We start from the raw sequence: 22,060 nt of genomic DNA on the forward strand, positions 1-22,060 counted from the left end.
AATCTCCTCATAGTACCCAGCACAAAGCCTTCCTTACGTCATACATTCACAATAAAATTTCTGAATCAATAGAAGAGATTTTAATCCTTAGGAGAGCTAGAACCTTCCAACAGCTTTGAAGTGCAGTATAATGGTAGTCATGGTAGTAAAATTCAGCAACTTTTACAAGTGATGGAAGAAAGCCATGCATACTGCAACTCCAGGCCTTATGAGATTCAGTCCTTCAGGTTTAACTACGTGGTTTTTAAAAGCACTTTTAAGTCTTGGAAGACAGTTCAGGTCAAGTATAGAATCAGCAATTTAAATATGTACAAAAGGCTTTATGATCTGTACTTTTTGAGCATGACTAAGTTTTAGCAAAAAACAAACAAAAAAAACTGGAATCAAGCTTCACATCTAACTGGATGGTGCTTAATTATGAATTCCTGCTCTTGCTTAGTGCAAATTTAATTGGAACCATAATTCTGGAACACCATGTCAAAGCTTTCAAGAGACTGTCACCTCATGAACAAAATAGGCTTTATCTGTGAAAACTCAGAATTAACTTATTAAAATTGAACATTACGGCATTTTCTTTTCTATATCAAAATGTTTTTAATTAATATAAAATCAACATCAGTTTTTCACCCAAACAAGAGTTTCAAGTTTAAGAAAAGATACAGCTCTACTTTAAATGCAATTCAAGAGTGTTCCACCACAATAATTACCATCAGCTAAAAAAGACTGAGGCACAAAAAAGCAGTACCTTTCACAATGACTCTGCTTTAAAATTTTAGAGCTGAGCCAGAAACCTAAAGTTGCTAAGTTGCTGGCAAAAATTAAATAGTGTCTGGTAACTGAATTGAATAATGGTTACTCAAAAATGCTGTGCCATCATTAACTGAACACTGGCCATGTGCACCTGCAAACTCAGGTGGACAGAAAAGGCACAGATCATCTCTGGAAAAATCAGGGTGACCTACAAGCCGATGCTGAATATTTTTTACACTTGGGATCTGAGCCAATGAGAAAGATTAGTGGATCAAGGGCCCAAACATGGAGTATGACGTGAGGGCCACTGTGTAGTCTCTCAGGGGTTTGTAATTGCTATTCTCCATAGTAATCCCTTCACTGGGGCCTACTGCTTCCTAGACCTGGTCCTATGTCAATTCCTAGGTGATGCTAATTTCATTCATTCATTCAACCAAAATCTGCCGAGCACCTGTTCTGCTAAGTGCTATTTCCTGTGAGATAATTCAGTGATGCATTTTCCTGAAAAAAAGACGTAAAGGAGGAAGTAGGAAAAATAACAATTTAGGGGATTGCTTAATCCATGTAAGAAATAACAAGTATTTCTGAAACAAACATGCGGACATATTTAAGCTTCATTCAGAATGAATTAAGTGAAAAATAGAAGAAATCTCTCATTAGTACCTGTATCCCAATTCTTCACTAAGGTGGATCATATGAAGGATATAAGATTCCTTGCTTGTTCCGGTGAGGCCAGGTAACAGTAAGACAGTAGGTCTGCTGCTGGCATCCATATAACATTTACTGTTATCATTATCAAACCAGTCCAGTGAAATCTGTCCTCCATCTGCAGTTTTAATGAGTTCACTGAAAGCAATAATTCAACAGACATACTCATTAAGTGTTTCAAATCATGTCTTAATATTAGTTCTTAATTTATATATACATATGACATATATGACATTATTTGGTGATCTCAAAATAACTTTTTCCCATTCATGAACACACACAGCACTTTCTCTCATTACAAGAATATCATGGAATTAGTACCATAAAGTATTTCCAGCAACATCAGTAAAAGGTAGTATATAAAAATGAACTTCAGGTTTCCCGGCCATCTTGGCAGCTCTTGGTTGGGACTCGTCCCACACCTAAGTCAGGAAGATGGTGGCTGCACAGAAGACGAAAAAGTCGCTGGAGTCCATCAACTCTAGACTCCAACTTGTTATGAAAAGTGGAAAGTATGTGCTGGGGTACAAGCAGACTCTGAAAATGATCAGACAAGGCAAAGCTAAACTGGTCATCATCACTGACAACTGCCCGGCTTTAAGGAAGGAAATCTGAAATAGAATATTATGCCATGTTGGCCAAAACTGGTGTCCATCACCACAGTGGCAAAAATATTGAACTGGGCACAGTGTGTGGAAAATACTACAGAGCATGCACACTGGCTATCATTGATCCAGGTGATTCTGATATCATTAGGAGCATGCCAGAACAGACTGGTGAAAAGTAAATTGTGCACAATTTTTCTTTAATAAAATCGGGCAGAGCTTGTTTAAAAAAAAAATGAACTTCAAAGTATTTCAAACATTTATCTTAATCATTTTCTCATTACTCTAAAATACCCAGCATATAACCCCTATTTGATTGAGATCACCCAAAAATTCAATAGGGAATTATGAATAAGTAAAATGCTGATCTGATCACCACTCTAGCTCTTTGACTCAGTAATGCAGTCTCCTCAGAGTATATTACAAAATTTGCTTCTTAAACATAGTGAAGTACTTCTCACATAGTATCTATGAACTTGAAGAATTTTTCCAAACAAATAGTGCAAGTTCCAGGCAACAAAAGAAACTCCAGAAGGACTAGATGACTCAGGAAAATTAATAATAGGCATCATTTAAATCTGGATCATATCTTTAACACCTCAAGGACATTATCTTCAAGAATCCATTTGCTCATCAATATGAAGTCCTTTTACGGGGGTCCACACAAAATCCAAAATAATTGGCTTCTTCTCACCCCCAGCTCAATGAATTGGTGCATATCTTCAAAGGATCTATGTCCTCAGGAACAGATGCATGACAAATTGGAAAAGAGTAACCCCCAAATAGTTCTCTCATCTTAGAAATAAACCATTTATATCAGAGCACCCCTACAAATGGTGGAAGTATTTTCCTGTAGCTGAGTGTGTGTGGCGGACATACCTTCCATTTTCATTCCCCGTCTTTTCTACATACTTAATAAACCAGAGGTTCCATTAACCAAGAACTGGGAGCATGCAAAAAAACTATGATTTCGAAGAAATGAATGAAAATGTGAATTTACTTACTTCCTGTACTGCACCGGGGGCTTGGAAGTGATGAAAGGTCTCAGCAGTGTCTGTCCTCGACTCTCCCAGCACCAGACGGTCGGGTAGTACGTTTCTGTCACCACGGGGCAATGGTCCTGAAGGAAGCGGCTGAAACTCTCGCCCCCTGTCACTAACTGGGGCTTCTGTGGGAAAAGCGGTATTAGTGAAGGGTCCAGAACAGAGTGAAGTTTCTGCCAACCGTAAATCAGAAACAAGCGCAGACTCGACCCTCACGCGTGCGATTCCTCGGATTACAAAATCTTCTGGAAGCCTCACGCCAGAAATTCAAACACAACGAACTCAAGTGTGGGTTGTCGAACCCTCCAGGGAAAGGTGTAAGGGACAGAAGGGAATCATTCTCAAAAGTGCTAAAAGGAGCACTGCCGAGAAGGTTTGCCGGGTTAGCGAATGGTGGCAGAGTAGTGTCGCCCGCGCAGAGGTCAGCAGGGTCCTGTGTGCGCTCAAAGGGCGTCCATCAGATGTCGGGGGAAAGGACAACAACTCGGGAGCGGCATGCTCACCCCCAGGACGGCCGCAGCCACTTGCGCCTGCCAGCGGTAGCCTCCAACTTCGCCTGTTATCGCTTCCGGCAAAGCTGCCCTGCGGCCCTGAGCCTGGCGCCCGTGCCATCCCCCCGGCTCACCTTGGCAATGCTGCTCAGGTAGTAGCAGGCGTAAGCGACGCTGAAGCCCAGGATCAGGGATAAGCCCACTCCAGAACCGAAGAAACCAACCCGGACTTGATGCTCCAGGTAGAGGGAGAGTTCCCGGGAGAGCATCCTCAGGTTCATGGCTAAGCGCTGCATGGCCCGGGGACCGAGCGCGCGGCTCCTGCGGGGGGAGGCCGGCCAGTCGGCGAGCGAGTGAAAGCTGGCGCGGCGCCGCCGCGGACCCTCGACCAGAGCGTCTCCTGCCGGGTAGAGCTCGGCTTCCGCCCACGGGCGCGGCCCAGCGGCCCCGGGAGGCGTAGCCCGCCGGGCTAGACGCCGCCGGCTCCGCCCCGGCTTCCCCGGGGCCGCCCCCACCGCGAGCCACTCAAGAGCCTTCCAGAGGCGCGGTTCCCAGCCCCGCCACCGGAAGGGCGAACAGGGTCTCTCGGCCAGGTCGCAGTCGGCCTGAGTGAGCCCCCGGAATGGGGAGAAGCGGACGCCGACTTCGGAGAAGGAAATGGGCCTGGCAGCGCGCGTTCAGGTCCCGGGGTGGGCACCTGACCAGTGACCTTGAACGATCCTGCACGGCGGAGGGTCTCGGTTAATCCTTCCTGTAAATTGGCCGGTTTAGAGTGCCCGGGAAGTGTGCCTTGGAGTTAAAGATTTGGGGAGTTAATGCCAAAGATAGGAGAATGCACCACGTAGTATAATTAAGTAAGTAAATAAGTAAGTAAGTAAGTAAGTAACTAATTAAAAAATCCTACATCCTCCAGGAAGCTATGTGGCCCCCAAAGACTATAGAAAGAGGAAGAATGGTCTATAAACAATCAACAGTGAGGGCATTCATACTTGACTTTAAATTTCTGAATTATGCATTAAATGAGAAGTGGTTCCCGAAAGTAAATGAGGAGATCAAGAATAGGAACTGAGATTCAAAAGATTTTAAAGCCTATTTGTGGTTCATTAATGCTTTGAATTTACAGACATGCGGAGACTCACAGCTACCTAATGTAGTCCTCCTGGGCTTATTTATGGCAACGTGACTGAAGGCAGGAGATACTCATAGGCATCTGAAAGGATTAGAAGATTCAGCAATTCGTTAATATGAGCTCGTCCCACCAAGAGGTAACCAGTGTGACAAGACTCAAGTAAGCAAAATGAAAATGGCAAGGGCCGTATAGACCGACAAATTTCACAGAATTGTAAATTAATGATATAAATTAATGATAGGGAAGTGGATTGGGTCAGAGTGAGCAATTTATCTTATTTGGCTTTGATTTGGATATTGCAATTTGATGGTTGCCAGTGCCCAGAGTAATTGTTATCTTCCCTGAGCCTGTTTTAAAAAAAAGTGTAAAATAGTAATTTCTGCTTTATAGAATTAAGATGACTAAATGAAATACTGTATGTACCAGCCTCCCCCTGAATGTAAGTAATTTTCTTTCCCTCAGTGGCTCCTGTACTTGAGCACACCCAGAAATTCAAATGTACGTGGCGGTTGCCACACTTGACAATTTATGTGCAACATTCTTTGCAATGCCTGTAACTGCCTTCTCCCCTGCCCACCAATAAATACACATATATTTCATTTTGCTTAAGTTTAAAGTTAAAATATCATAAATAAGGTATTTCATAGGCATCACAGTATGTAGAAAGCATGTTGACTGGAGAGTAAATAACTCTGAACTCATCCACCAAAATTAGGTAAAACATTTACTCTTTCAGAGCCTCAATTCCTTATCTATAAAATAAGATGGTTGAAATGGAAAATGTCCAAGTTTCTTTCCTGTTAGAAGAACATTCGTAATCTTCCTTAAGATGAGAACTATTATGTCTAATTTAGATGAGGAAATGAAAGCTCAGACCCCAACACAACCCCAATGATCTTTTCCTCCAGATAATCCCTTTCGATAATTCCTTCCCCTTGAGTGCAGGTTATGACCTGTGAGTTACTTCTGTCTGACAGAATATGGTAAAAGTGATGGGATGTCACAACGCCTGTGATTACATTATATGACTCTAGCTAAGAACACTGGCGCTAAAAACTCTCCTGTCCACCCTGAGGAAGCCAACAGCCATATGAATTGCCCATGGAGAGGACCATATGGCAGGGAACCAGTGGTGGTCTATAGGATTTGTGGGCAGCCTCTAGCTGACAACCAGCAGAAAGATGGGCTTCAAAGTCCTGTAAGGAACTGTAAGGAAGTGAATTATGCCAACACTCTGAATGAGCTTGGAAGCAGATTCTTCCCCAATTAAGCCTCCAGATGAACACACAGCCTGACCGACATCTTGACTGTAGCCATGTGAAACCCTGAGCAGAGGACCCAGCTAAGCTGTGCCTGGACCCCTGACCCACAGAAACTGTTGGATAATAAATACATGTTGTTTTAAGCTGCTAAGTTTGTATTAATTTGTTACGTAGCAATAAAAAACTAATAGAGAACATAAAAAGGTCCTAAAAGCATTAAAAGATTAATAAATATCAATGGCTCATTTTTACCTACCAAAGTATTTTCTGTAGGAATGTATATAATAAGTTAAAGATTTCAGTTCTTTCAGTCAATATGCAAAATTAAGAAACCACTGAAAGATTTTTGTTTTTTTCTTTATACCTCTCTTTTTTAAACTGTCACAATGAATATGTACTTTTTAAACAGTAGAAAAGTTACATGTATATTTCAAAATACAAAGCTAATTGCAAAGGAGTAAATCACATGAAAAGACATAAAGCTAAAAGTAAGAAAGGCCAAAACATTCTAAGACATAATGGAAGGCAAGTTTTAAATAAGAACACATCTTCACAAATTTTGCATAATGTGCCCTGGTTCCTTTTCTTGAGGAATGGTATTTAGAAACCAAAACCTGGGCGCTGGGTGTGGTTATTGCTACTGGAGTGTCATTGTATTTAGGCCGTCTCAGCTGACAGAGCTAGGAAATATATCTATGTCCTTGTGTGTGTGTATCTATATCTATATCTATATCCACACATATCTATAATTGTTTCTATATCTATCCCTCTGTATTTACATTAAGCTAAGGATGAGTTCAGAATATAATTCTTTTATGTGGACTCCCTGAAGGTTTTAGGAGGAATTAAACCTCTTAGTTAGCAATGTTTCTATTTTTTTTTTCCTTTTAATTTTTGGGTAAAGCAAAAATTCTATCTGTAATAGGGAACACCCTATATCCTTAACCTTCTCAGTTATATGGCAAATCAGAAGCAGAAATCAGGCAGAGGACAAAATGGCTTATACTGACAGAGAATGCCAGAACTGAAAATCAGAAGACATACACTTAATGAAACACAAAATTTTAGGTTACATTCAATTTAAAAATATTGTAGTTCTATATGGGTTGTTATAAAAAATTACAGATGATCACCAAATTATTTATTAATAAACCACTGTGACCCCCAAATCCTCAGTTCTAATACTGATTGCACTAACTGCAGTCCTATCTTTAGCACTAACAATCCCTAGAACTAACCTTAGCACTAACAATGTGATTTCCAACTGACTGATCTCTTTGAGAGGAGCACTGTAACCTAGGAACTGAAGCCAAAGACTTCAGGATGAGAAAAGGAGTTAAAATATGGAAGGGCTCAAGTAACAGGCAAAAAGTCATTTGGAAAGGAGGAATGTACACATGGCCCTGTAGAGGCCTAAGCAAGAAACAAGTTGAACTCCTTGAAGGCTTCAGAAGTGGTCAAGAGGGCAGATGAGTCTGTGGCCCAATCCATACTGTTTAGATTTATCACTGTAATCTTTAAAGCTTCCCTCAAGGCTAACTTGTGTTTATTAGATTCAGACTATGGCAGCCAAGTAGTATCCATAATAGGGAGATAAATTAGCTTGCTTCCTCCAAGGTAACTGGAGTCATTTGGGAATACATTCCTATGGAGAGGATTAATTTATAAACTACAACCCAACTGGAGGAACATAAAGTTGATGCTTCCTCTTCCTCCTTCCTCAGAGGAAAGCCAAAGACATTCTTTGTGTAAGACAGAATGATATACAGACCGACAGAAAGAAAAATAAAAAGTATCATATCGGTTTCAATGAAATGGTTGTGATCAAAATTATCTTAATAGAAGTTCAATATAGTTACACTTCATGCAAAGATGCAGCTTTCTGATCATATGCAATTGGAAAAATAAATATTTTTGGCTACCCTAACACCCTGCCCTGCTAATTCCCAAATAACTTGTTTATAAGTCAATGTGCCCCTAGTAGGCAAGTGTGGAGTTATCATGTGAAACACTGCAAGGATGTGCTAAAATCAGTTCTTCAGCAAGGCAACTCATTTAAATAAAAAAAAGGGAAAAGGAAAAGAGAATAGTATGTTCTTAGCTGAATACCTCCAAACTTATCTGTATACTCACTCACACTTGTATTACTGATGGGATGTAGTCCTTGAGGAGGTAGAAGGGGGAGGATGATACTCAAACACAGGTGAAGGTAATGTCCTTTCCTACTTCATAAAAGATCACAACCTATGGTAGGCAGAATTCTAAGATGTCTTCCTCGCAAGGTTCCTCCCTCTGATGTACAGGCACACCTCGGAAATACTGTGAGTTTGGTTCCAGATCCCTGCAATAAAGCGAATATCACAATAAAGTGAGTCACACAAATTTTTTGGTTTGTAGAATTGTTTATTTATCCCTTCAATTCTATCAGTTTTTGTTTCATATATTTTAGTGCTCTATTGTTAGGTGGATATATGTTTACAGTTGTTACACCTCCTTGCAGAATTGACCTTTTTATCAATATATAATGTCTTTCTTTGACTTTTGTAAAAAAAAATTTACTTAAAGTTTATTTTGTCTGCTATTATTCTAGCTACCTGGCTCTCTTTTGGTTACTATTTGCATGTTCTAGTGGGTTGAATAGTGACTACAATGAAAAAAAAGTGAGGTACTTTATGGCAATAAAATATACACATTTAATTATTTGATCACTGAAAAAAAATACTGACTACAAAAAGATATGTCTAAGTCCTGATACTTGTGAATGTGACCTTAGTTGGAAATAGAGTATTTGCTACAGATAGGTTAAGGGTCTTGAGATGAGATCACCTTGGTCTTAGGGCGGGCTTTAAATCCAGTGATAGGTGTCCTTACAAAAGAAAGGAAAGGGATATTTGAGAGACACACAGAGAAGAGGGCAACGTAAAGATGGAGGGACAGATTGGAGTGATGCACCCACAAGCATGGAATGCCAAAGATGCTGGTAGAAACCTGCAGCTAGGAGAGAGGAATGGGACAGATTATCCCTCAGCCCCTCCCGAAGGAACTAACCTGGCTAACACCATTATTTTCAGTTTCTGGTCTCCACAACTGCAAGAGAATACATTTACATTGTATTTAGCTACCCAGTTTATAGTAATTTGTCATAGAGAACTAATTAATACACATGGAATACATTTTTCCATCCTTTCACTTTCCACCTATTTGTATCTTTGATACTAAAGTGAATCTCATAGACAGCATATAGTTGGATCATGTCATGCTCATTTGTTGTCCATTTGGTCAATCTCTGTTTTGTTTCTAAAAACAACTTTACTAAGGTATAATTCACATACCATCCAATTCACCTGCTTAAAGAGTACAGTTCAATGGTTTCTAGTATATTACATTATAAAATTTTTAAAAATTATAAATAAGTACATATTTATGTAGTAAATACTTATGGTGTTTTGTTATATGTATCATATGTAGTCAAATACATATAATAAAATGCATCAGTTTAACCATTTTTAAGTGTAAAATTCAGTGACATTAATTATTTACAATGTCATACAATCAAAACCATTTTCATTTACAAAACTTTTCCATTGCCCCAAGCAGGAACTCTAAACACTGAGCAATAACTGCTCATCACCTTTTCAACAACCCCTCTGGTAATTTCTAATCAACTTGCTATCGCTATGAATTTGACCATCATAGGTACCTCAGATAAGTGGAATCATAGAGTATTTACCCTTTTCTGTCTGGTATTTCACCTATTATAATGTCTGCAAGGTTCATCTATGTTGTAGAATCAGTACTTCATTTGTTTTTATGGCTAAATAATATTCCATTGTGTGTATATACCAAATTTTGTTTATCCACTCATCTGTTGATGAACCCTTGGGTTATTTCTACCTTTCAGCTATTGTGAATAATGTTGCAATGAACACTGTTATACAAATACTTGTTTCAGCAACTGCTTTCAATTTCTTTGGGTATATACTTAGGAATGGAATTGCTGGATCACATTGTAATTCTTGTTTCACTTTCTTTTTATTGTGTCAAAATATACATAGCATCCAATTTGTCATTTTAACCATTTTTAAGTGTACACTTCAGTGGCATTAACTACATTTGGATTGGTATGCAATCACCATCATCATCTATCTCTAGAACTTTTTCACCTTCCCATTAGAATATTCCAATAAAATGTCCTAAGTGTGTAGCTCTTGGAGGGAGAGAAGTAACAGATAAGAGAAAGTTTGTATAGTTTGGCACTAGGAATTTTAATTGGATACACACCCAATTGGCAACTTCTTCTGTATAGAACGCCCAGGAGTACTCAGAAGGGTTCACAGAAACATGAGGAGTTGCTGGAATTTGTATGTTGAGTGTCTGACCACATGCCAACGGGGAAGGAAGGACTATTCTCTAATCCTGGGGAAAAACACAACAAAACAAATCTAAGATTTTGCAAGAGTCTTTTTACATCACTCAAGTTCTCATGGTTGGTGAATCTAATTTGGGAGGACAAAGGAAAAGAAGTGCTATTTGCAGGCTGGGATCCAAGGTGCTGGGACGGATTTGTGGGTATGACAAAAATATGCCTCTGGTCCCAGAGACAGATTCTGTCAGGCAATGGATATGTGTGGGCAGATCTTGTCCTTACTTCTGAGCAGAGTGACATCAAGAGCCAACCTGGCACACAGGTCAAAGATTATAGCCCCTAAAATGCTTGCATTTCTGACAAGTTTGGCATTAAAAATGTTTGTGTGACTCCTCAGACACCAACCCTTCGCACTTCTCAAACCTAAGCATGTTGGGATATACTAAAAACAAACCAAGAACCATTATATGTACAAATATCACTAATGCCTTTGTCTTACATTTGAAGTAACCGAGACCAGGGAAGTTAGGTGATTTGCTGAAGCTCACAGACCTGGTAAGCCTCAGTGTGACTGGGACTCAGTCTCTTGATTTCAGTGCTAATTTCATTAAACTGTGTTGCTTCCATTCAAAAGGCTGGCACTATCTAAAATGTCAGATGATTTCTTCTAAACCTGTTTCAGAATTCAAACAATTTCAGCTTAAGTACTGCATGCTATGTTCCAACATAATCATTAGTATTTGTTTTCCAAATCATTTTTTCCTTGAGCATTTATCCCACTTTCTTTGGCACTCGGTATCCTTGCTTCCACTCTTTGACCAAGTACTTTGGGTAGAGCTGACTCCACATCTAACTTACAAGTGACGTGAAACCCAGGCCTATCCTGACCTCAGAGTTTGGCTCAAGGACAGGTACACTTTCCACTGAGTCACTGTCTCACAAGGAGAATTTTGTTGAGACTGTTGGGAGGAGCTGGGGAACCTCTTTTCTGCTGGAACTTCTAGCGTAAGGATAGATGAAGCCAAGAGCTTGAGGCTACTTGGTGACTACAAAGGAAGCCAAGAAAAGGATAGGCAGAAATGAGAACTGGAGAAAAACTGAATCCTACAGATGTTATTTTAGCTCCTAAGTCAAAACACACATTAATCTAGAACTTCTATTTTTTTCTTCCAGTTACATGAGCTAATAGATTTCCCCTTTTGGGTAAGCCAATTTGAATTGAATTTTTTGTCTTTTGAAATAAAAAGGTTCCAACTAATACAACATTGTTTTGATTGCTTACAAAAAATTTTTTTGAAAGGAAGAGAAGTTGCTAGAGAGTAAATTTTTACAGTATTATATTTAATTATGAGTCAAGAACTTGAATTAGGATTGCTTTTAGCTTCAAGTTACAAAACAACTAAACAAGGATCTAAAAACAACTTAAACAAGAAGGATATTCATGTCTTCATATAAAAGACGTTTTTAGAAGCAGAAAAACAAAGAAATACCAGGGTTGGTTAACTTATTAGTGCAACGGTATCATTGAGGACCCAGAATCCTTTCTAAGGACATAGATTGGGAAAAAGCAGGACCCCTGAAACTTAGAATAAAGATATTTATGTAGATTCAGACAAATTTGAGAAACTTGAGCTCCTAAGTCCCCTTTAGATTTTTCTCTCCTTCTTTTTCTTTTCTTTTCTTTTTTCTTTCTTCTTGTTCTTTCTTTCTAACTTCTTATTTCAAAATAAGACTTAAAATAAGTTTCAAAAATAGTATAGCGTTCCTGTGTACCCTTTGCTCAGTTTCCTTTGATGATAATATCTTACATAACCATGGTACCTTGTGAAAAGTAGGAAACTAACATTGGTACAATATTATTAACTCAGATACAGACTTTATTCAGATTTTGCCAGTTTTTACATGTATTACTTTTTTTTTAGTATAAAGTTGAAATTTTATCATAATTATGGATTCAAGTAACTATCACCACAATCAGGATTCAGAACTGTTCTATCACCACAAAGAAACTCTTGTGTTACCCCTAACACCACACCCTTTTCCCAGCTCTAGCCCCTGGCAACCATTGATCTGTTCTGTATAATTCTGTCATTTCAACAATGTTATATACATGGAATTATCCAGTATGTAATCCTTTGAGATAATACCCTTGAGATCCATCCAAGTGGTTGTGTGCATTTAATTCCTCTGTGCTTTCTTTGCCAACCAAAGCACTTTTTCCCTATGTTTGAGGAGACTAGCTTGAAGACCCTGTAGTGAAGTCATCTGAAATAGTTCCTTGTTTGACTAGGAAGATTGATTACAAGCCCCTTAAACTGCAAGATATGGCAAATTTATATTGTCAGAGAGCTGGGAATATGTGGGGAATGGACTCTACAAGTGCCCAACAAAAAAGAATAGAACTTAACATTGGACTGGGCTGAATTTATCAACATGGGAGCACTTTCTAGAGTTTTCAGGTACAATGTGTAGTTCAAGCAGCAGTTTGATAATGGTGGCTTATTTTCAACAGACTGAGTTACCAAAACTTCCCTGGTATAATTTTAAGGAAGGAACCCAAAAGCTTCAGAAGCAGGAAATGCTGTTCCACAGGATACTCTTTTCACTGTGATATTGAGAAATACATTAATTAGGGGATCACCAGTGTCTTTAAAAAGCTCAGTGATGACTGCCCTGTCTAGGTCAGGGATGATGGTAGGAGATTTCACCATTGAAATAGGTTCCTTGATTTCAAGCCAGAGTAACAGAGGCCAAGTGTTAGTGCTTAACCACCGACGATTAAGTGAACACAGATACAGATACTAAAATGGGCAATAAGACCAGAGTGGCAGTCAGAGGGTTTTAACTCACATAGATCTATGGTTGTGGCTATTAATTCCAGTGAATTAAGCAGATAGGCAACCCACTTAAGTAATTTTTGACTTATCCAATTGGAAAAACTCTAGCTCTGGTAAGCAGAGACATGACTTGAGTCGTCACAGTGAAGAGCCATGGCCTTTCATCCAGTGTATGGATATATGCCATTTCATAGGTCCCTAATAAAGAGGAGGCTGGGTCTTCTTGAGAAAGCCTGGTGACACAGCCAGAAATGTATCCTACAACTCTTCCTCCTTTTTTTCTCCCCCAAAGAAACCAGCCTCCATTCTGCAGAGTGGATTGGCACTAGGGAAAGAGCAATTTCCCTTTTAGGAATTCCTATATACTGGCTATGAGTATGCCAAGCCTTGTGTGCACCCAGGAAGCCACTGGCACCCACTGATCAGAGTAGTAGCTTATGGAGGTCACATGGTTAATCCAGTTTTGGCTCTAGTACATTGTACAATGATTTCAGGGAACTAACTGTGGTTAGTTCCCTATTTCCAGAATGCATAGTAGGACTGGATATACTTGGCAACTGGAAGAATACGCATATTGGCTCCCTGAACTTTAGAGTGAAACATACTAGTAAGAAAGTCCACACGAAGTCCTGTAACTGCCCTTCCTTATGAAAACAATAAACTAAAAGCATATCACATCCCTGGGGGAACTGCAGAGATTAGTGCCACCATCAAAGATTTGAAAAATATAGAGATAAATCAGGGTTTTCAGTCCCTCTATACGCGCATCAAGCCAGCTCTCACGTTCGTAGGGAGGTGGGCCTCACACCCTTCTCCCTGGGAGTATGGCCAATGATGGGGTGGGGTCTGGTAAGAAAGGGTCTGGGGCTCCAATTCACACCACAGCCTGCCCTCAGCCCTGCACAGAAGTCAGGGGTGTCATGGGGGAAGAGGGGCTTACCCAGTGAGGCTTTCCTCTGGCCACTGCTACACCCTGGAAGGCTATAGGGCCTCAGGCCTAGGCAGGTGGTAGCACTATCTCAGGGGCGAGAGTCTGGGTGCTCCCATCTTGGCTCTTGTGTTTGGCATGGGCAGTGAGGAGAGCTGTGGCCACCGGTTCCTCTGCGGGGCCCTGTCTGCTGGACAGGCAGGAGGCTCATAGTTATTGCCTTGTCTCTAAGATGTAGCCCCCATGAAGAGCACCCCAACTTAACTGGACCTACTAGGGTAGGGGTAGAAATGGCTCTTTCTCTGCAAGAATTTCAATTACGACTAAACACGCCTGTTTCCAAATGAGAATAACTACCAGGTTGGATTGGGTTCCAAAAGCTTCGAGTGGAAAAAGCCTTCTTAAAGGGTTGTAGATTAAATCTTAAAACAAAACAAAACAAACAAACAAACAAAGGTAAAGACAGTGATTCCTATCATCTTCTTGTTTGTTTAGCATTTAAAAAAATTTGTTTATCAGCTCACTTCCCATTTAACTTGCTCTTTAGTCTGCAAAGGAAGATAGGTCTTATGTAGTACTGTAAATTTTATCAATTACAGCTACTGTTTTAGATGCCGTCTCTCTAAACAGAGCCTATCAATATGTAGCTCCAGCTATTGTTGATCTGGAAAGTGCTTATTTTCTGCCTCAGTACCATTTGACAAGTATCAAGTATCATCACAAACATACTGCTTTCACCTAGCAGGAACAGCAGCATACCTTCAATGTTCAATGTCAACTGTTCTGTCATAATGTAGTTTAGAGAGAAATTGATTGTCTTACGTCCTGCAGAACATCATGCTGGTCCATTACAGTGATGGCACTGTATTGATCTGACTTGGGCCAGGAGTGCCAGGTACCCTAGATGTCTTAGTAAGACACATGCATACCAGGTGATGGTAGATAATGTCTAGGAAAATTTAGATCTTAACACTTTGGTAAAGTGTCCAGGAGTCTAGTGGTCTGGGCATACCAGAATATCCTCTCTAAAATAAAAGGCAAATTGCACCTTTAGTTGTGAAGAAAGAGGTAAAAACACTTGGGCTTTTTGTATTTTAGGGATAAGATGTATCACATTTATACTGCTCTCGATAAACCAGTTTTGAGTAGTTCCCAAAGTAAGGAAACGGCAGCAGGCCCAGGATGCAGGGCAAGCTTCTCTGTCAGGGAGACCATATGACCCAGCAGAGCCCATGTTGTCACATATCTGTGACAGACTGTCTTACAATACAGATCCTCTGTCAATGTTGATAGTAGAATCCCAGTGCAAAACTCTAGGGTTTAGCTCAAAATTATGCCCTCTTCTGCCAATAAGTATTTTCTCTTTGAGAAGTAGTTCCTGTTTTCTCCTAAGTTGTGGCTGAAACTAAATGCCTGACCGTGGAATACCAACTGAGACAGATGATTTGAACGTATGACCAATTATGGTGCTCCTACAGTCATAATTCATAGGTTCAGAAATTAAGGGGTTGATATGGCTCTTTTCACTCTTAACACTATTAAATAACCACCCTGGAAAAATGTTTGTTTTAAAAATTTTTTGTTTTTTATTTGAAGTATAGTCAATTTACAATGTTGTGTCAATTTCTGGTATACAGCCGAATGTTGTCGTATATATATATATTCCTTTTCATAATCTTTTTCATTATAGGTTACAAGATATTGAATATAGTCCCCTGTGCTGTACACTATAAACTTGTTGTTTATCTGGTTTTGATTTTCCTTGAATTTTTGATGTAAGAGATAGTCTGCCAAATTTCAGTAGGTATCATGTGCAAATTGTTCTGTATATATATGTAGTTTTTGATGTATTTGTGGGAGAGCGTGAACACCACGTCCTTCTATTCTGCCATCTTGGCAATCTCCTTGGAAACATGTTTTGATTCCCATTTCTACAACTGTGTGTTTTACTGGTTTAAAGAACTTATTTCCCAAATGAGGGATGTTTCCACCAGAGGATACCAAAATTTTTCCACTGAATTGGAAGTTGAGACTAACACTTGAACATTTTGGGTTTTTCAAACCACTAAAACAACAAGCAAAGAAAAGAGTTACTGTATTGACTGAGTGATTGGTCCCAATTATCAAGTGGAAATGGGATTCTTGCTACATTAAAAGTTAAGAAAGAACTGTGTTTGGAATCTAGAGATTCTTTGGGGGCACATTTTAGTATATATATGTATATATATATATATAGTATATTTATGTCCCAGTAAAATTTAATGGTAGACTACATGTATTGGTTAAGGTTCTCCAGAGAAACAAAACCAATAGGATGCGTATGTGTATGTATGTATGTATATACATGTATATATACACACATCTTCATATATATAATGTATATAAATATATAAAATATAATGTACTATATATTAATAATGTATAATAAATATACACACCTTTATATATAATAAAGAGACTTATTATAAGGAATTAGCTCATGCAATTATGGAGGCTGAGAAGAACCAAGGTCTGCAGTCCATAAGCTGGAGATCCAGGAGAGCTAATGTGTTAAGTCTAAGTCAAAGGCTTGAGAACTGGGAAAGCTGATGGCATGAGGTCCAGTCTGTAAGCCTGCAGACTGGAAGTCTGCAGAAGACCCAAGAAGAGTCAATTTTGGGCTGAGTCCAAAGGCCAGAAAAAAACTCAGTGTCCCAGCTCAAGTAGTAAGGCAAGAGGCATTCCCTCCTATTCAGACTTTTGGTTCTATTTAGGTCTTCAATTGATTAAAAGAGGCCCACCCATATTGGGGAGGGCAATCTACTTTACTCAGTCTACTGAGTCAAATGTTAATCTCACCCAGATGCACCTCAAATATACACCCAGAATGTTAGGTCAAATGCCTGGCCAGTGGCCCAGTCACGCTGACACATAAAATTAATTATCACAATATAATAACCCACTAAGGACTGAGAATAAGTCCTTCAAGAATGAAGATTTGGGGGGGGGGGTGGAGGGTGGGAAGGGATAGACTGGGATTTCAAAATTGTAGAATAGACTACACTGTATAGCACAGGGAAATATACACAAAATGTTATGATAACTCACAGAGAAAAAAATGTGACAATGAGTGTGTATATGTCCATGAATAACTGAAAAATTGTGCTGAACACTGGAATTTGACACAACATTGTAAAATGATTATAAATCAATAAAAAATGTTAAAAAAAAAAAAAGAATGAAGATTTGGATCACCTGACAGGTATGGGACTACAATGAGCTGACTTGTTGGCAGAGGGAAAAGGAAATATGGGCTCTGTAATGGAAAGAGGGAGTTATAAATATCATCTATGGCCTTGTGACCAGTAACAGAACTGAGGACAGTAACAGCTATGCTCATTTTCTTCCTTTCTTGTTATTCCTTAGTTTCCAAGGGCTGCTGTAAGAAATTTCCACAAACTTGGTGGGTTAGAACAATATAAATTTATTCTTTCACAGTTCTGGAGGCTAGAAATCCAAAATTAAGGTGTTGTCAGGGCCATGTTCTCTCTCTGAAGGCTCTAGGGAAGAATCTTGCCTTGCTCTCTCCCGGTAGCTGGCAATGCTTGGCATTCTTGTTTTTCAAGGGCATGACTCCAATCTCTGCCCCTCTTGCCACATGGCCTTCTTCCCCAAATGTCTGTGTCCAAATCTCCTTTTCCCTTCTCTTTTAAGGACACAAGTCATTGCATTCAGGGTCCACTTTATTCCCGTATGACCTCATCATAACTTGATTACAACTACAAACACTTTTTTTCAAATATGGTTATATTCACAAGTATCAGGAGTTATATTTTTGGAGGATTCAAAGTGCAAAATTTATATATAAAACCATTTTTCCCCCTCCTTCTCACTTCCCAGATTATGTTTAAATTTAGGTACAATTGATATACAATATTAGTTTCATGTGTACTAACTAGTGATTTGATATTTGTATGTATTGCAAAATAATCATCACAGTTAGTTAACATCTGTTACCACACATAGTTACAGAATTTTCTTTTCCTGTGATAGGAACTTTTAAGATCTACTGTCTCAGCAACTTTCAAATATGCAATACAGTATTATTAACTATAATCACCATGCTGTACATTACATCCCCATGACTTATTTATTTGATAACTGGAAGTTTGTACCTTTGACCTCCTTTACCCAACTTGGCCACCCTCCAATCACTGCCTCTGGCAACCAACAATCTATTTTCTGTCACTATGAACGTGTTTGTTTTCTTTAATTTTTTTAAATTACACAAATAAGTGAGATCATACAGTGTTTATCTTCCTGTTTAATTTATTTCATTTAGCATAATGTTCTCAAGGTCCATCCATGTTGTCTCAAATGGCAATATTTCATTCTCTTTATGGCTGAATAATATACCCTTGTGTGTGTCACATTTTATCTCCGCCTCCATCAATAGACCCTAGTATTTTATATAAGGAGTATTGGTGGATGTTTGAGTCTTCTTTTTTCTTGTCCAGCCTAGCAAAATGTCAATTTTGTTGGTGGTTGTTAACTTTATAATTTAGGTTACAGTATACCTAGGAGGAAATGTGGTGATCTATAAGTGGAATTACTGTCTCCTAGATATAGATATGGTAATGGATGGGACTTTATGCCTTCTCCTTTTGGGGAGAGAGAGGGTGAAGATATCTTCATTGTAAGTGAAATAGTTGGATCCTGTTAGGTAGATGCATGATGTTACTTCTTTGTTATGTGGAAGTTTAAGTACCATAGAATGGTAAGAATGATGCTGAGTACCCCAAAGGGAGAAGTACTCCTGCTATTTGTGGGAGACTAAGGGGAGACCAACTGGTAAGAGGAGAAGCCATTTTTTGCTTCCTGCCTCTGATGCAGCTTCTGGGTTCCTCCTCAGGCAGGGCAGTTTCTGGGCCTGCAGCAGCAGGGTGTGCCCTGCACTCATGGAGTGCTGACTTTGGCAGTGGCAGTGACAATGGCAGACAACTTTGAGCTCCTGGTCTCCTGCAGCTTCAGTGTGAGCATGGACCCCTGGCTTACTGCAAATACCAGCAGTTCCAACATCAGCAGCGTCAACGGCACAGGAATCCTGGGTCCCAGGTAACATTATTTTCTCTTTCACTCTTCTAGTCCGGAAGGATACTGTTTTCCAGCACTTACTAATTTCTTTTTGCTTCTACTGCCCTTCTAACATGTTTGCAAACATTTGGCTCTATTAAATTCCTTCCATTTGAATATTTAGAGTGGTCTGTTTTCCTGAGTGGACACTAGTTGATACACTTTTTTTCTTGGGCACCCAGCTATAAGCTACATTTTCCCTCCCTTACAGTTAGATGTGGCTGAATTCTAGACGATGGCATGTGACTGAGTGATACATGCTATTCAGGGCCAAGACTTTTGAGAAGTGAGTATGCACCCCTCTACATTTTCCCCCACTTTCTTAAGCTAGACATAGATAACTTTAGGGAATGGTGGAACAATAGCATAAGTCTCTTAATCACCATGTTGAGGAAAGCATTAGGCTCTTACATGAATGGGAAACAAAAAATTGTATCTGAGCCTTTATGTTTTGGGGTCTGTTATAGCAGATAGTGTTACTGTAAATAAAATTACTCTCCAAATATTATACATTTTTGCAGACTGTAAAGCAGCCACAAATTCATTCATAGTAGTAGAATAGTAGGTGAATGGCAAAATTCAAAAAAACTTACTGGTTTTAAATGACCCTAAATGTTTTTGAACAAATGGGCAGATAAGCATACATATATGCAAAATGATTGGGTTCTAAACATGACAGATACATGTATGACACAATGTTCTCCAAACTGTGGTGTGTCTCCTTTGGAGAATACCAATTTAAACATCTAGGGATTCAGAAGATGATCTATTGGAGTAAAGGGAGAAATTACAAAATTTTTTTTTTTATATTTGGTATCTTATCCTCATGTAATTTCTACTTTTGGGTATGTTATATAACATGTAACATGGTAATACATATATAATTTATACATTAATAAGCACATATATTGGAAGTATATGTTCAAAAACTTGGTATTGAAAGGATGTATGCTCAAAAACATTTAGAGACCATTGGGAAACTGTTAATTTAAGGGCCTTGATGTAGCCTTAACAACATGATACTGTTATAAACTCACAATGTCTTTAATAAGGGGATGGATAGATAAGAGTGTTTAACATACAGAAATTCATCCAGTGTTAGATGGATTTAGTTTTAGCTTATTTCTTAACTTCTTCTGTAATCCTAGACAAGTTACTTAATCAGTGCTGGCCGCATTTTCTCCTTATCAAATATGGAGATTAGGCTAATTTGATGCACTGTGCTCAGCGGTACTCCAGAGGTTTTGATGAGCTTCTGTAGAACCCGGGCAAAGGTAGGAGGAAGAGAAGACAACCAGCAGGTTCCAGCCTTGCTATATTACTTCATCTAGAGTACCTAGCCTCTGTTATACATCATATATACAGGGGAAGAACAGGATTTGTCAAGATGGGGGGGCTGGGGTGGGAGGAAGGATGGGGAAAGAAAAGAAAACAAAACCCCTGGGCTAGATCACTTCTTAAGATCCTTTTCCATCTTAAGGGCAAATAAAATTCAAAGTTATTATAACTAATCTCTGGTATTGAGAATAAAAGCCTATCTAAATATTAGATGATGTCTTAATAAGTATAAACCTCCTAGTGAGGTAAACACAATCAAACATACGGAAAGCCATTATCAATACACTGAACTTGACGTAAAATGCAAGGCTGCACTATTAAGAGTCTTCACTTCTCAGTTGGCCTTTACTTGAGTTAGCTTACTTTACAAAGTCAACCACAGTAGAACTTGTGCAGTGGCCATATTTTTTTCTAAAATATTTTTATCAACTTATTAATTCATGTGATCAATTTAACTGGTTAACAAGAAAAGAAGGAAATCAGATAAGATTCCAGAGAGAGAAGAAAGAGTTGGCAGAGCAGGACTAGCACACTGAACACTTCCAGGATGGAAATGTTTTGAAAAAGACATTTGGCTGGCCTATTTTGAACAAATATTTTAACTGTTTAGTTTTTGAAATAAGCTCTATCGGGCCTTCGGGGTTCCATACTGGTATTTTCCTGTTTTATTGACATGAAAAATTAAGGACATAATTTATTTCACTACATAATAATTCATTGGTTATATTTGACACCCCCTTTCTTTCCACTTGATTATTCACTTCTGCTACAGTATTCCTTGCTCCCTAGACTCTCAGAAAAAGCAACATAATGCTAATAAAGCATCTGTGCTGGGCTATGAACCAATGGTTTTAAATCCTATACACCATAATGTCAGCAACCGGAAACCACACTTACAGTCCTCTTATTTTCCTTTCGAGGTTGTATTTTGCAGTTGGGGACCGAATTATGCAATGAATGGGGGTTGTTACAATGGGCAAGGTGCTTGTGAACTCTTCCCAGGAGCTTGTGCTGTTTGGAGTCTACTAACCACCCTGACTCTGCATGAAGGTAAGACACACATCATTCAGTACCATTCTGCTCAGTTTAAAAACACAACGCTAATTACCCACTGTGATCTGAAACGCTTTCAAATTACATTTACAAAAATACAGGTTGCCCTTAATCTGTGTTATACTCTGTTCTACTTCTCGCCCGTTAAAAAGAAGACCAAAAAGGCATGTAATCCCAGATTCACACTAAGCACAACCAGGTGCACTAGAACTTTATGAATAAAGACTGACCTCACCAGAGGTACCTGGTTTCAGCTGCGCGGGTAGCACAGGGATCCTCACTTCCTCCAGTCCCACCTCCAAGCCGGCGCGACGGCGTTCCTTGCCCGCCCCTTCCCTCACAGCCAACGGGGCGCGCCGCACCATAGGCCGCGACAACTCGGGGAAGCCGCCCCTTCGTCGCCTCAGGCGGGGCTGGGCGTCTGCCCCTGCTTTTCCC

At 39.3% G+C, this 22,060-nt stretch overlaps 1 protein-coding gene, 1 long non-coding RNA gene and 1 pseudogene across 6 annotated transcripts in view; 2 read left to right on the forward strand and 1 right to left on the reverse strand.

Moving 5' to 3' along the window:
- Window positions 1–22,006, reverse strand: part of ABHD3 (abhydrolase domain containing 3, phospholipase) — a 50,151-nt gene extending 28,145 nt beyond the window's left edge. Inside the window, exons 1-7 of one of the 5 annotated variants that reach the window (XM_032467334.1) lie at window positions 21,867–22,006; window positions 10,270–10,404; window positions 9,037–9,075; window positions 8,126–8,329; window positions 3,732–4,386; window positions 3,068–3,231; window positions 1,414–1,596 (exon numbers count right to left, since the gene is read on the reverse strand). In XM_032467334.1, the coding sequence (XP_032323225.1) occupies window positions 1,414–1,596; window positions 3,068–3,231; window positions 3,732–3,893 (509 nt within the window). In that variant the 5' untranslated portion in view covers window positions 3,894–4,386; window positions 8,126–8,329; window positions 9,037–9,075; window positions 10,270–10,404; window positions 21,867–22,006. Of the gene's footprint in view, window positions 1–1,413; window positions 1,597–3,067; window positions 3,232–3,731; window positions 4,387–8,125; window positions 8,330–9,036; window positions 9,076–10,269; window positions 10,405–21,852 lie in introns of all 5 variants that reach the window. The other 4 variants (XM_032467335.1, XM_032467332.1, XM_032467333.1 and 1 more) reach the window with 4 other exon arrangements.
- Window positions 1,831–2,289, forward strand: LOC102519602 (annotated as a pseudogene).
- On the forward strand, window positions 4,334–5,088 carry LOC116659577. The gene is made up of 2 exons (XR_004314932.1): window positions 4,334–4,451; window positions 4,721–5,088. It is a non-coding gene; the product is annotated as an uncharacterized LOC116659577 (long non-coding RNA).
- Window positions 22,007–22,060: the final 54 nt, after the last annotated feature.

Source organism: Camelus ferus, chromosome 24, assembly GCF_009834535.1.
Source record: "Camelus ferus isolate YT-003-E chromosome 24, BCGSAC_Cfer_1.0, whole genome shotgun sequence".
NCBI lineage: Eukaryota > Metazoa > Chordata > Mammalia > Artiodactyla > Camelidae > Camelus > Camelus ferus.